At 38.4% G+C, this 13,670-nt stretch overlaps 1 protein-coding gene across 1 annotated transcript in view; it reads left to right on the plus strand.

Moving 5' to 3' along the window:
• The window catches only part of fhip1ab (FHF complex subunit HOOK interacting protein 1Ab), a gene marked incomplete at its 5' end in the record, with an annotated part of 17,022 nt that extends 7,799 nt beyond the window's left edge, over window positions 1-9,223 (plus strand). Inside the window, 5 exons of the mRNA XM_081386587.1 lie at window positions 1-83; window positions 833-1,699; window positions 3,467-3,633; window positions 6,171-6,291; window positions 8,494-9,223. The exon at window positions 1-83 is cut by the window's left edge and continues 117 nt beyond it. Coding sequence (XP_081242713.1) covers window positions 1-83; window positions 833-1,699; window positions 3,467-3,633; window positions 6,171-6,291; window positions 8,494-8,699 — 1,444 coding nt within the window. The 3' untranslated portion in view covers window positions 8,700-9,223. The remainder of the gene's footprint in view (window positions 84-832; window positions 1,700-3,466; window positions 3,634-6,170; window positions 6,292-8,493) is intronic.
• Window positions 9,224-13,670: the final 4,447 nt, after the last annotated feature.

The raw sequence follows: 13,670 nt of genomic DNA on the forward strand, positions 1-13,670 counted from the left end.
CAAACCCTCTCTAGCTCCGCCCCCCAAACCCGACTACATCCTCTGGTCAAAGGTCACCGAGGGCCTGCTGAGGGGGAACATGGGTAATGAAGTTCATGATTTCGTGCACATGCATGTGACTTTAGGCAGAGTGTATGGCATATTTAATTTGATATTTATAAAATGTAATTAGCAAATTAATTTACTTTTGCAATTTCAGCAATACTTTGCTTAAATATCCATAATGCAATTTAAACATTTGTATTATTCATAGACCTACGCTACGTTTCAAAAGTCTGCTTCAAGATTTTTTTTTTTTTTAAAGAAGCCTCTTATTCTCAGCAAAGCTGCATTTATTTGATCAGAAATACAGTACAATATTGTGTTAAATTCTGTTTTTATCCTACTGACATCCCAAAATTCTATATTATTTAATATTATAATTCTGTAAAAATTGCGTTTTTAGTTTGTTTGAGGGTTAAAACATAAAAAGTTCCAGGGTCGGTAAGATTTTTGTATTAAAAATAAAATCAAAAATACAGTAAAAAGAGTTTCAATCAGCTGTTTTCTATGTGAATATACAGTAAAGTGTAATTTATTCCTGTGATCAAAGCTGAATGTTCAGCATCATTACTCCAGTCTTCAGTGTCACATGATCCTTCACAAATCACTCTAATATGAGGATTTGATGATCAAGAAACATTTATGATTATTATCAACAGTTTTGCAAACATTTGTCTTCATGATTCTTTGATGAATAGAAAGTTCAAAAGAACAGCATTTATTTGAAATAGAATATTTTTTTACATAATAAGTGTCACTTTTGATTAATTTAATGCGTCCATGTCTCCAGGAATGGAGGATCTGTTCTCAGGTGGGGACAGCGTGGGATTTTCCCGAATAACCTCTTCCGAGCCCTTGATGGATAAGAACTATCTTCATTACCTGTATGACGGGCGCAGGGCCGTGTGTGTCGGCGTCCAGGCGTGTGCCGTGTGGTCGAATCCCTACGACGGTCTCAATCCGTCACCGAACGAATACGAGGAAGAGGACGAGAGTCTTCCTCTCTCAACTCAAACACACACACCCCACCCGGCGTCGGAAACCAGCGAACGAGTCGAGCTCGAGTGGGACGACACTTACGACGCCTCACCTGACGAGGAGCCGATCCCAGAAAACATGATCCCGGACGAGCCCCCGAAACACATTCAAGAAATGCGTAAAAGTGCGATCATGCTCATTAAAGGATCTTACATCGAGGAGTCCGACTTTCAGGACGATGTGCTTGTTTATAATCTCATCGCGCAAAAAGATACGCGAGACGACCGGCGGATATCCGTCAAAAACGGTTTGAACAAATTTACGCACGCTAATCACATGACTAACGAGACTAATCCAGTTAATCATGAATCTGAGCCGCTCGCTTTCGCAAACGGATATGCTTTTGAAGAACCGAAACTGGAGCTTGAAGATGATGCTAATAATCTAGAGCAGATTAGCATCGAGAGCAAAACGCCCGCGGACGACTTTATCTCGCAGTGTCTTGAGCTCATTCGAGATCTGGGCGGAGAGGAAGACGAGGAGGATGAAGAGCACGAGTGGTGGATGTGTGAGGAGGAGGAGGATTTCAGCTCTTTCTGTGACGATCATGAAGGTGAAGATGAAGATGAGGAGGAACTGAGCAGAAACCACAGCGGGAAACATGGAATCTCGTTTACAGGTCAGTCACGATGCTTTGAAACTGTTGAAGTTCCCCTGTAGTCAATAATTGTATCCTTTAAAACTTATTTTAAACGTTTTTTCCTTAAAAATATCTTGAATGTAACTCGACACCCTCGCCTCATTTAGTATGCGTGGTTCTATGAATATGCAAATGAGCCCCGCCTCCACTCACTCACTCAGCTCAGAGATCCACTGGTTGACGATCACACGTTGATCTGATTGGTTACAAGGTAGTTTGTGACGTCAGAAACACCAGCGATTTCAAAGCGTGTTTTTGAGACTGTCTTTGGTTCACTGCAGTTTTAAGGAGGAAATACTCAGCAATGCTGTCGACTTATGAATTTGCACATGGTTTGTCTTAAAGCATATTAAACACACAACATACACGTATAAACAACATTAAAAGCTGGATTTTCACCACAGGGTCCTCCACACTTTAAGCTTTAGTGTGAATATATGTGCAAATCAACCCTTAAATAGTTTTAGTTCATGAATACTACATAATTATCTTTTTAAAGAAGACAATCAGCAGATTATTGCACAAGCAGTGTATAAAAAGAAAAGAAATTAAGGTTTACTGTAAAGCAAATGTGCTGCACTAAACATTTTTATTTTATACAAAATATACTTATTTTATAAAATAATTTGTTTACACTTTATTTTAAGGTGTCATTGTTACAGTGTAATTATATATGTAAGTAATGAGTAATATTAATGAACTGTACTATAGGGTTAGGGTAGGATTAGGGTTTGGTTGAGGGTTAGTTGCATGTAATTATGCATAATTTACTGTTATTACTATGGTAAGTATATTTAACATGTAACAAGGACTCTGTAAAATAAACTGTTACCAATAATGTCTATGGTAAAATTGCTATAAAATCAAAGCCAAATGTCTAACCAAGTTGTGTCCCAATATTGTAATGCATTATTTTTAAAAGTAACTTTCCCCAACACTGAATATGAGGAGGTTTTGTGTGGAATAAAATAAAGCGAGTGTTTGGAAAGAGTCTAAAGAGTGTCTGAGTCCGTGGACACTTTCAGAAACAGCCGAATATGCAACTTTACGGCAACACTTGATCATTAATACTAACTTTCTAAGCTTTCTAGAAAAGCTTTCTTTCTTTTCTCTCCTCTTCTACTCTCTCTTTCTCTATGTATATACATACAGTATATATATACACACACATATACACATATACTGCATTAGACCAAACTGGGGAAGGGTCACAGCACTTACATGTTGTTGTCCTACACTGCAAAACATGCTTTTCTTAGTATGTTTGTCTTGTTTCCAGTCCAAATATCTAAAAACTCTTAAATCAAGATGCATTTACTAGATGAGTAAAATGACATAAGATATTAGGTCTTGTTTTCTGGGGGAATTAATCAAAATGAAGTGAGTTGATGCTTAAAAAAAGCAAAATGATCTGCCAATGGGGTCAGAAAAATAATCTTAATTCAAACAGAAACAACATTATTTTTCTCCCCATTGGCAGATCATTTTGCTTGTTTTAAGGAAAAACTGCCTTAATTTTTTTTATTTCCCAAGAAAACAAGACTTAATATCTTATGTCATTTAACTCATCTAGTAAATGCATCTTGATTTAAGGAATGTTGATATTTGGACTGGAAACAAGACAAAAACACTGAGTAAGAAAAGCATGTTATGCAGTGTGTTTAACTGCTTCTATTGCTCTCCTCATTTGCGAGTCGCTTTGGATAAAAGTGTGTGCTGAATGATTAAATGTAGATGTTTGTTTAGGGCCGTTCATCAGCGTCCTGCTGTCTCGTCTGGAGAACATGCTGGAGAACTCGATCGAGGTTAATCTGCTGGTGACGGGGATTTTGTCTCATCTGGCCTCGTTCCCACAGCCGCTGCTGAGAGGGTTTCTGCTGAACACCCGAGCCGGCCCGCGCTCGCTCTATCAGGTGCCGGAGACAACTCCCAGCATGCTTTCACATGTGTAATAATTATTATAATAATACGTGACCCTGGATTACAAAACCAGTCACGAGTCGCACTGGTTTATCTGTGGCAATAGCAACAATACATTGTATGGGTCAAAATTTTTCATTTTTCTTTTATGCAAAAAATCATGAGGATATTAAGTAAAGATCATGTTCCATGAAGATATTTTGTAAATATATAAAACATGTATTTGTGTGAGTGAATGCTGCACAATCGCCAACATAAATGAACAACTTTAAAGGAGATTTTCTCAATCATCATCATCATCATCTTTATTTATTTGAGCATCTGAGTTCCACAAGGTTCTACACAATAACAAGGTTCAGCACAATAGGCAGAACAAAAGAAAGATACATACGCAAATTAATAAGTAAGTAAATAAATAAAAAAATAAAAAAAGATAAAGAAAATAAAAAAAATGTGGATATGATGCTCAAAAGGAGTAGGCAGAAGCTTAAGCTTATTGAAGCCTACCCCCTTTTATATATTTAAACAATAGATACATTTACTATAATCCAGAAGACAATTGACACACAATTATGTTGTCCTATTATAGTAACTATACAATCAACAATATAAACTCACAACCATACTGCTGAATGCAAGACAAGTGAAGAAGACTCCTCAATAAGTACAAAAAAAAACAACCATCATTGCAAGTAACAACTGATCACATCTTTTAATTTTATTTTTTATTCCTTGCTGTTATTAATTCAACACATTTAATGGCCACAATTATTTATAATTATAAATAGTTTAATTATATTATCTTTATTATCTTATATTATCTTTTTAGTTTGCCGGTCATGAGAAGAAAAAAAAAAGAAAACACAAATAGATTGCTCACAACTAATTCCATTTCCACACTTAAGAACATTCTTCCATCCTGTACTTAGATAGTATGACTTGTTTATACTTTGATTTGAATTGATAAATGAATGGGCACTGCTTGAGTTGGGCTCTCAGGTTGTTCCAGAGTCTGACACCACACACAGACACACACATACTTTTCCTCGTAGTTCTAAAAGCCGGTACTTTAAGTTGGCCATAACCTCTCAAATTATAACCGTTATCTCTTTTTATAAATAATTTTTGAATATTTGCAGGTAGCAGGACCCAATTTGCTTTATACACTAATTGTGCAGTTTAAAAATCAATTAAGTCCATAAATTTAAGCATGTTACTTTGTAAAAACAGTATATTTGTATGTTCGAGGTATCCTACCTTGTGAATAGCTCTGATTGCTCGTTTTTGGAGTATTACAAGGGGATGTAGGGAACTTTTATAATTATTACCCCAAACCTCAATTCCATAGGTTAAGTATGACAAAATAAGACAGGAATACAATATATACAGCGCCTTGTAATTTAAAACATACTTAGCTTTGTTTATAATTGCAATATTTTTTGATTTTCAATGTTTAGATTGTTTTGCTCCCTCAGATTCCAGATTTTCAATAGTTGTGTCTCAGCCAAATATTGTCCTATCCTAACAAACCACACATCAATGGAAAGATTATTTATTCAAAATATTGACCCATGTGACTGGTTTTGTGGTCCAGGGTCACATATACATCACAAAAACCAGTGAACATGCTAAGACTCACTTCTTGTCTTTGGCGTTTTTCGGGAGAGATGATATCCAAAACGGCCAAATCCTTCACTTAAGTTTGAAATAAGAAAATAAAAGTACTTATTAGGAATCAGCAACTCTTATACAATTATAAGTAGTGGTGTAACAATATATCGTGTCACAATATATCGCAATACAAAAATGCATCAATATGTATGGTGGATAGTTCACCCAAAATTCAAATTAATATGCGTGAAAAAATTCAAGTTTTCAGAGTTTAGTGTCAGTACTACATTAAACTACTATATATATTGTTGAATATAAAACATTTCATAGAATTGATTGTTAAATCATTGTTTATTAAAATTTAATTAAACCATTAAAATGGAATCCAGAAAATTTAAAACAGAAAACACAGAATTTGATTTTTTTTTTTAAAGTAATTTGAGAAAGAAAATGACATATTTCATAGGTCCCTAAACATGTAATTTATTTTTTAATTTCAATAAATGATTGTTAAATTGTATAAGTTTCATGATTTCTATTAATTAGACAAGCTTTTTTATTACTAAAATTTAATTTAACCAATTAAAATGGTTGTCCAAAAAAAAAAAAACACTTTTCACACTTGAAAGTAAACTTTAACTGAAAGAAAATAAAATACAAAAAAATATTTCAGCTTTTTGCCAAGGTAACATCTCTCATTTTTATTTAGAGTATATATATATATATATATATATATATATATATAAATTACAACAACACACAACAAAATAACTAAAACTTGAAAACAGAAAGTGTTAAATAAAAATAAACTCAAAATATGAATAAGCACTATAAGAGTACAGAACTAATGCACAGTGCAGTCAGTGTTTTGCCGAGATGAATCCTCCGCAGTGTGTCATGTGACGTGTGTGTGTCGCAGGTTCTGCAGTCGGTGTGTGTTCAGATCGAGCAACACGCGGCGTCCCGTCCCGATTTCCCCGAACTGGTCCGAGAAGCCGCCCAGTACCTGCTACTCAAAGACCAGGCCTTAAAAGAGCAAGGTGTGTGTGTGTGTGTGTGTGTGTGTGTGTGTGTGTGTGTGTGTCGTCTCGTACGGATCTTCCCGTTTGATCCTCTTTCTGTTATCATGCTAAAACAGTGTGTTGGGGTATTTAATTTAATTTAATATTCAACAATATTATTGATCTGCCTGCGTTGACACCATTAGCAAGAGGTATTACATATTCACATTACAGTAGCTGCCAGGAAAAAAGTAAATAAAAAAGAAAATAAATAAATAAAAATAGAGGGAAAAAAAATAGAAACAATTACAAAAAATCCAGTGCTTTCAAAGCATTACATGTTTTCAGCGCTTTTTTTTGTTTGTTTGTTCCAAAAGATTTACATATAGTTTAAAGTCATTTTTAAAATGTGAAGAAACTGGTTTGCATTGAGCCCACTTGTTTTTATCTTTTTAACAAAATAAATAACTGTATAATATGTTGTTCTTTACATTCCGAGTTAAGAGATTTCTATCATACACTTCAGTTTTCTACTAATAAAGGTTTCTAAGTCTTTCCAAAATAATCTTGAGTAAATACAGTGAAAAAACAGATGAAAAATAGTTTATTTTTCCAGTGCACAAAATTCACAGGTATATGAAACATTAAACTTAAATCTTTCCAAAATATGCTTAGCAGGATAAAGTCTGTATTTAAAAATGTATTTTGTAAGACCCTTCTTTAATTTTGTTATTAACACAAAACTTATTTGGCAATTTCCATGCTTTGACACAAGAGATATTACCAAATAAAGAAGACCAAAATGATCTCGCTCTGCAGGAATAGACACAGAACAAAGAGCATTTCTTATATCCTTATTTTAACAGCATTATATGAGAACTGAACTGAGCTGGACGATGACATCACGGTTTACTCCAGAGCGGCTAAATGAACTAAATTTATAACTTTTTTACCACAAAAATGAACCATCACTGAACTTACTCAAAGGATTAGTTCACTTTCAAAAGAATTTTTGCTGATAATTTACTCACCCCGATGTCACCCGAGATATCCATGTCTTTCTTTCTTCAGTTGAAGAGAAATGAAGGTTTTTGAGGAAAACATTCCAGGATTTTTCTACATATAATGGACTTCAATGGCAACCAACTATACCAATGTTCACAGAAGGTTCAGATGTTCGTCTCAATGCAGCTTCAAAGTCTCGACACGATCCCAGTCCAGAAATAAGGGTCTTATCCAGCGAAACGATCGGTCATTTTCTAAAAAATAATATATATATATACTTTTTAACCACAAATGCTCGTCTTGTACATCTCTGAGATGCACCATGTATTACGTCAAAAAAAATAAATTAAAACAAAGATGAGAAAATAAAAATGAGATGACATTTTTCCCCTTCCCTTTCTTTCTGAACCGGAGTACACAAATAACTCAGATAGATGACGTGACGCGTGACCTTTCCAACGTGATGACGCAATGCGTGGCGCATCTCAGAGATGGTACACGATGAGCATTTGTGGTTAAAAAGTATATATTTATTTATTTTTAGAAAATTATCGCTGGATAAGACTCTTATTTCTCGACTGGGATCGTGTCGAGACTTTGAAGCCGCATTGAGACGGACATTTGAACCTTCTTTGAACATTGGTATAGTTGGTTGCCATTGAAGTCCATTATATGGAGAAAAATCCTGGAATGTTTTCCTCAAAAACCTTCATTTCTTTTCAACTGAAGAAAGAAAGACATGGATATCTTGGATGACATCGGGGAGAATAAATTATCAGCAAACATTTTTTTTAAAGTGAACTAATCCTTTAAGCTGGACTGTGACGCTATTCTCTTCTGGAAACACACATTTTTGCATTATTTTCCTGTTATCTGTGTAAAGCTGCTCTGAAACACTCTGTATTGTAATAATCATGTGTTAACAAACAAGAATTCATTACATCAATGAGCTCATTGTTTCTGCATTAAATTATTACATTGTTTAAAAAAATAAATATTTCGCTAACTGTGATTTTATATATGGTAATTTCTGAAATGCATAACTGAGACAGTTTCCTCTGATAACAGATCTCTGTAGATTGTAATGTGGACTCGTGCACTTTCTGTAAAGCTGCTGTGAAATGATGTGTGTTGTGAAAAGCGCTGTATAAATCAAGCTGTCTTGACTGTGTGTGTGTGTGTGTGTGTGTGTGTGTGTGTGTGTGTGTGTGTGTGTGTGTGTGTTCCCCCTGTCAGAGCGAGATGTTCTCCTGCAGGATAATAACAGCTCCGGCTGGTTCCTGAACGGACACGTGTCGGGTCGTCCACGCAAGCCTCTTCCTCCGTGTCCCAGGATCCCGCCACACCTGCGCGACAGGGTGTTCGCCACCTTCCTGTTCGCCGAGTTCCTGAAGGAGCTGGCGGCCATCGCTCAGGAGCATGCCATCGTCCCGGAGGAGTGAAACACCGGAGAGTTCCTGAAGGAGCTGGCGGCCATCGCTCAGGAGCACGCCATCGTCCCGGAGGAGTGAAACATCGGAGAGTTCCTGAAGGAGCTGGCGGCCATCGCTCAGGAGCACGCCATCGTCCCGGAGGAGTGAAACATCGGAGAGTTCCTGAAGGAGCTGGCGGCCATCGCTCAGGAGCACGCCATCGTCCCGGAGGAGTGAAACATCGGAGAGTTCCTGAAGGAGCTGGCGGCCATCGCTCAGGAGCACGCCATCGTCCCGGAGGAGTGAGACATCGGAGAGTTCCTGAAGGAGCTGGCGGCCATCGTCCCGGAGGAGTGAAACACCTCAGGCTGTGAGTTCCTCTCTGACATCAGCAACAAACTAATGCAAACGCATCTCTCCTTCTTTTCTTTTCATCATTTCCTACGCCGGTCCGTTTTGACTGTGAACAGCCAATGTGTCACTTGACCACTTTAGTATTAAAGGAATAGTTCTCCCAAAAGTGAAAATTAGCCCATGATTTACTCTCCCTCAAGTCATCCTCGGTGTATATGACATTCTTCTTTCAGACGAATACAATCAGAGTTATATTAAAAAATGTCCTGGCTCTTCCAAGCTTTACAATGGCAGTGAACGGCTGTTTGACTTTGGAAGTGCATTAAAGCGCATCCATCCATTATAAAGGTATTCATAACGTACGTTATAATGCATTATATCTTTTCATAAATAATTTTCATAAATATTTACAGATTGGTCTAGTCTGTTGTGATTGGTCAGTTGACCCAGTCTGTTGTGATTGGTCTAGTCTGTTGTGATTGGTCTACTCTGCTCTGATTGGCCTGTTGACCCAGTCTGTTGTGATTGGTCTAGACTGTTGTGATTGGTCTACTCTGCTCTGATTGGCCAGTTGACCCAGTCTGTTGTGATTGATCAGTTGACCCAGTCTGTTGTGATTGGTCAGTTGACCCAGTCTGTTGTGATTGGTCTAGTCTACTCTGATTGGCCAGTTGACCCAGTCTGTTGTTATTGGTCTACTCTGCTCTGATTGGTCAGTTGACCCAGTCTGTTGTGATTGGTCAGTTGACCCAGTCTGTTGTAATTGGTCTAGTCTGTTGTGATTGGTCTACTCTACTCTGATTGGCCAGATGACCCAGTCTGTTGTGATTGGTCTAGTCTGTTGTGATTGGTCTACTCTACTCTGATTGGCCAGTTGACCCAGTCTGTTGTGATTGGTCAGTTGACCCAGTCTGTTGTGATTGGTCTACTCTGCTCTGATTGGCCAGTTGACCCAGTCTGTTGTGATTGGTCTACTCTACTCTGATTGGCCAGTTGACCCAGTCTGTTGTGATTGGTCAGTTGACCCAGTCTGTTGTGATTGGTCAGTTGACCCAGTCTGTTGTGATTGGTCTACTCTGCTCTGATTGGCCAGATGACCCAGTCTGTTGTGATTGGTCTACTCTGCTCTGATTGGCCAGTTGACCCAGTCTGTTGTGATTGGTCAGTTGACCCAGTCTGTTGTGATTGGTCTACTCTGCTCTGATTGGTCAGTTGACCCAGTCTGTTGTGATTGGTCAGTTGACCCAGTCTGTTGTGATTGGTCTACTCTGCTCTGATTGGCCAGTTGACCCAGTCTGTTGTGATTGGTCTACTCTACTCTGATTGGCCAGTTGACCCAGTCTGTTGTGATTGGTCAGTTGACCCAGTCTGTTGTGATTGGTCAGTTGACCCAGTCTGTTGTGATTGGTCTACTCTGCTCTGATTGGCCAGATGACCCAGTCTGTTGTGATTGGTCTACTCTGCTCTGATTGGTCAGTTGACCCAGTCTGTTGTGATTGGTCAGTTGACCCAGTCTGTTGTGATTGGTCTACTCTGCTCTGATTGGTCAGTTGACCCAGTCTGTTGTGATTGGTCTACTCTACTCTGATTGGCCAGTTGACCCAGTCTGTTGTGATTGGTCAGTTGACCCAGTCTGTTGTGATTGGTCAGTTGACCCAGTCTGTTGTGATTGGTCTACTCTGCTCTGATTGGCCAGATGACCCAGTCTGTTGTGATTGGTCTACTCTGCTCTGATTGGCCAGTTGACCCAATCTGTTGTGATTGGTCAGTTGACCCAGTCTGTTGTGATTGGTCTACTCCAGTGGTTCTCAACTCCAGTCCTCGGGACCCGCTGCTCTGCACATTTTGTTTGTCTCCCTTATTTAACACACCTGAACCAGATCATCAGCTCATTAGGAGAGACTCCATGAACTGAACTGAGTGTGTCAGATAAGAGAGACATACAAAATGTGCAGAGCAACGGGTCCCGAGGACTGGAGTTGAGAACCACTGGTCTACTCTGCTCTGATTGGCCAGTTGACCCAGTCTGTTGTGATTGGTCTAGTCTACTCTGATTGGCCAGTTGACCCAGTCTGTTGTGATTGGTCTACTCTGCTCTGATTGGTCAGTTGACCCAGTCTGTTGTGATTGGTCAGTTGACCCAGTCTGTTGTGATTGGTCTAGTCTGTTGTGATTGGTCTACTCTACTCTGATTGGCCAGATGACCCAATCTGTTGTGATTGGTCTAGTCTGTTGTGATTTGTCTACTCTACTCTGATTGGCCAGTTGACCCAGTCTGTTGTGATTGGTCAGTTGACCCAGTCTGTTGTGATTGGTCAGTTGACCCAGTCTGTTGTGATTGGTCTACTCTGCTCTGATTGGCCAGATGACCCAATCTGTTGTGATTGGTCTACTCTGCTCTGATTGGCCAGTTGACCCAATCTGTTGTGATTGGTCAGTTGACCCAGTCTGTTGTGATTGGTCTACTCCAGTGGTTCTCAACTCCAGTCCTCGGGACCCGCTGCTCTGCACATTTTGTCTCCCTTATTTAACACACCTGAACCAGATCATCAGCTCATTAGGAGAGACTCCATGAACTGAACGGAGTGTGTCAGATAAGAGAGACATACAAAATGTGCAGAGCAACGGGTCCCGAGGACTGGAGTTGAGAACCACTGGTCTACTCTGCTCTGATTGGCCAGTTGACCCAGTCTGTTGTGATTGGTCTAGTCTACTCTGATTGGCCAGTTGACCCAGTCTGTTGTGATTGGTCTAGTCTACTCTGATTGGCCAGTTGACCCAGTCTGTTGTGATTGGTCTACTCTTCTCTGATTGGTCAGTTGACCCAGTCTGTTGTGATTGGTCTACTCTTCTCTGATTGGTCAGTTGACCCAGTCTGTTGTGATTGGTCAGTTGACCCAGTCTGTTGTGATTGGTCTACTCTGCTCTGATTGGCCAGATGACCCAGTCTGTTGTGATTGGTCTACTCTGCTCTGATTGGCCAGTTGACCCAGTCTGTTGTGATTGGTCAGTTGACCCAGTCTGTTGTGATTGGTCTAGTCTGTTCTGATTGGTCAGACGCTTCCTCAGCGCTTGATACACAGTAATATGAATGATGGTGTCGACCAGCGCAAGTCTCGTCCTTTTGAAATGCATCAAAGTGGATTTGCTTTGTCAGCAGAAAACAGCGTCTTCTCGACATGAACAACACGACCAAACTCTTCCAGGCTCGGATAAACTACAGTGTTTGAGGGCAGAGCTAAGAGACGCTGTTCAGCCAATCAACACCATTATGCAAATTAGTTAGAAACATGCTAAGCTTCAGCAGAAGTGAGACTGGAATTATCGACGACTCGTTTCAGGCCGTTCAGAATCGCTTTCCTTCTTTTAGAAGACAATAACTTTATTTATCTGCACTTTCATCTTTTAAACTTTGCAGAGCTTTTCCTGCTTTATTACACGCTACATGAAAGGAAAAAGCATAATAGGGCACTTTAAAACAATGCGGACCTCATTTGTGCAAGTGAACCTTTATTGATGAATAATTTGATTTGTATATAATGATAATGCCTACTTTAAAGGAACAGTTCACCTCAAAATAAACACATTTTCTCATCCTAATGTCGCTCCAAACCTGTATTTTTTATACACAAAATAAAAACAGTTTGAAAAGAATCAGATTTTTGTTTGAGAAAACGCCCGTCAAGCTCCAAAAACGACAAAAAAGCATAACAACATCAATTATTATTTCTCAAAGTATGGCACCTGTGGGTGAGTAAATAATAAGTACATTTTAATTTTTGAGAGAACTATTCCTTTAAAAACCTTTTGTGTTTTTTTTGTTGATTCAGATTCATGTAGGTTTGTGTTTTACATTTATATGGCTTGTTATTTCATTACTTCTTTATAGATGAATCACTGTAATTAGATGTTTATCAGGCAGTTTTTACATTTCAAACATAAAGTATCTTATTTGTCTGTGTGAACCTTCATGTGACTGTGCATTCGTCTCAAAACACATTCATTACAACTGCATTCAGCCACTTTATCAGAACGTCAGCGTGAAACGGTATTTACAACTCATTTTACTTCTGAGGAAATTCAGTGTGAAAATGTAGATTGTTTGTTTGGTGAAAGTGTTATTATATTATGAAGACTTTTTTTTTTTTACTTCGAATAACATGCACTGATGAAAGATTCCTAATTACACCAGGAACATGAATTAAGAAAGTGAATTTGATTTCATGTCGACTTTAAGCACCTATTGAAGTTCCAGTGAATATAACCAGGAAACATGATTTGTCGAAATGTTTAATCGTATTGAAGCCAGTGGGAACTTTTCTAGGCCAATGTGAGATTTTAATCCACTGTGTTTGTTACATGATGATGCTTGCAACATTTCCAGAACATTTGATATTTCCGCAGTTTAATAATTCTGTCACTGAAGTCACTTTAAATTCTGTCATTTTCAGCAACAAATGACTGAGAATTCTAGATCTTGAATCTATTGAGAAATCAAATGCAACTCCAAATATTCAGAACGGCTGCAGATGATGTGAAGCCTTATTTTGATGTGTATTTGTACATTTACAATTTGTTGAATCTGTAAAGGAAAAGATGATTTTTGAAATGTTTTATGACCTGTTGTCATTAATGTCGATGTAAAGT

Source organism: Scardinius erythrophthalmus (genome assembly GCF_964197995.2).
Source record: "Scardinius erythrophthalmus genome assembly, chromosome: 15".
Taxonomy (NCBI): domain Eukaryota; kingdom Metazoa; phylum Chordata; class Actinopteri; order Cypriniformes; family Leuciscidae; genus Scardinius; species Scardinius erythrophthalmus.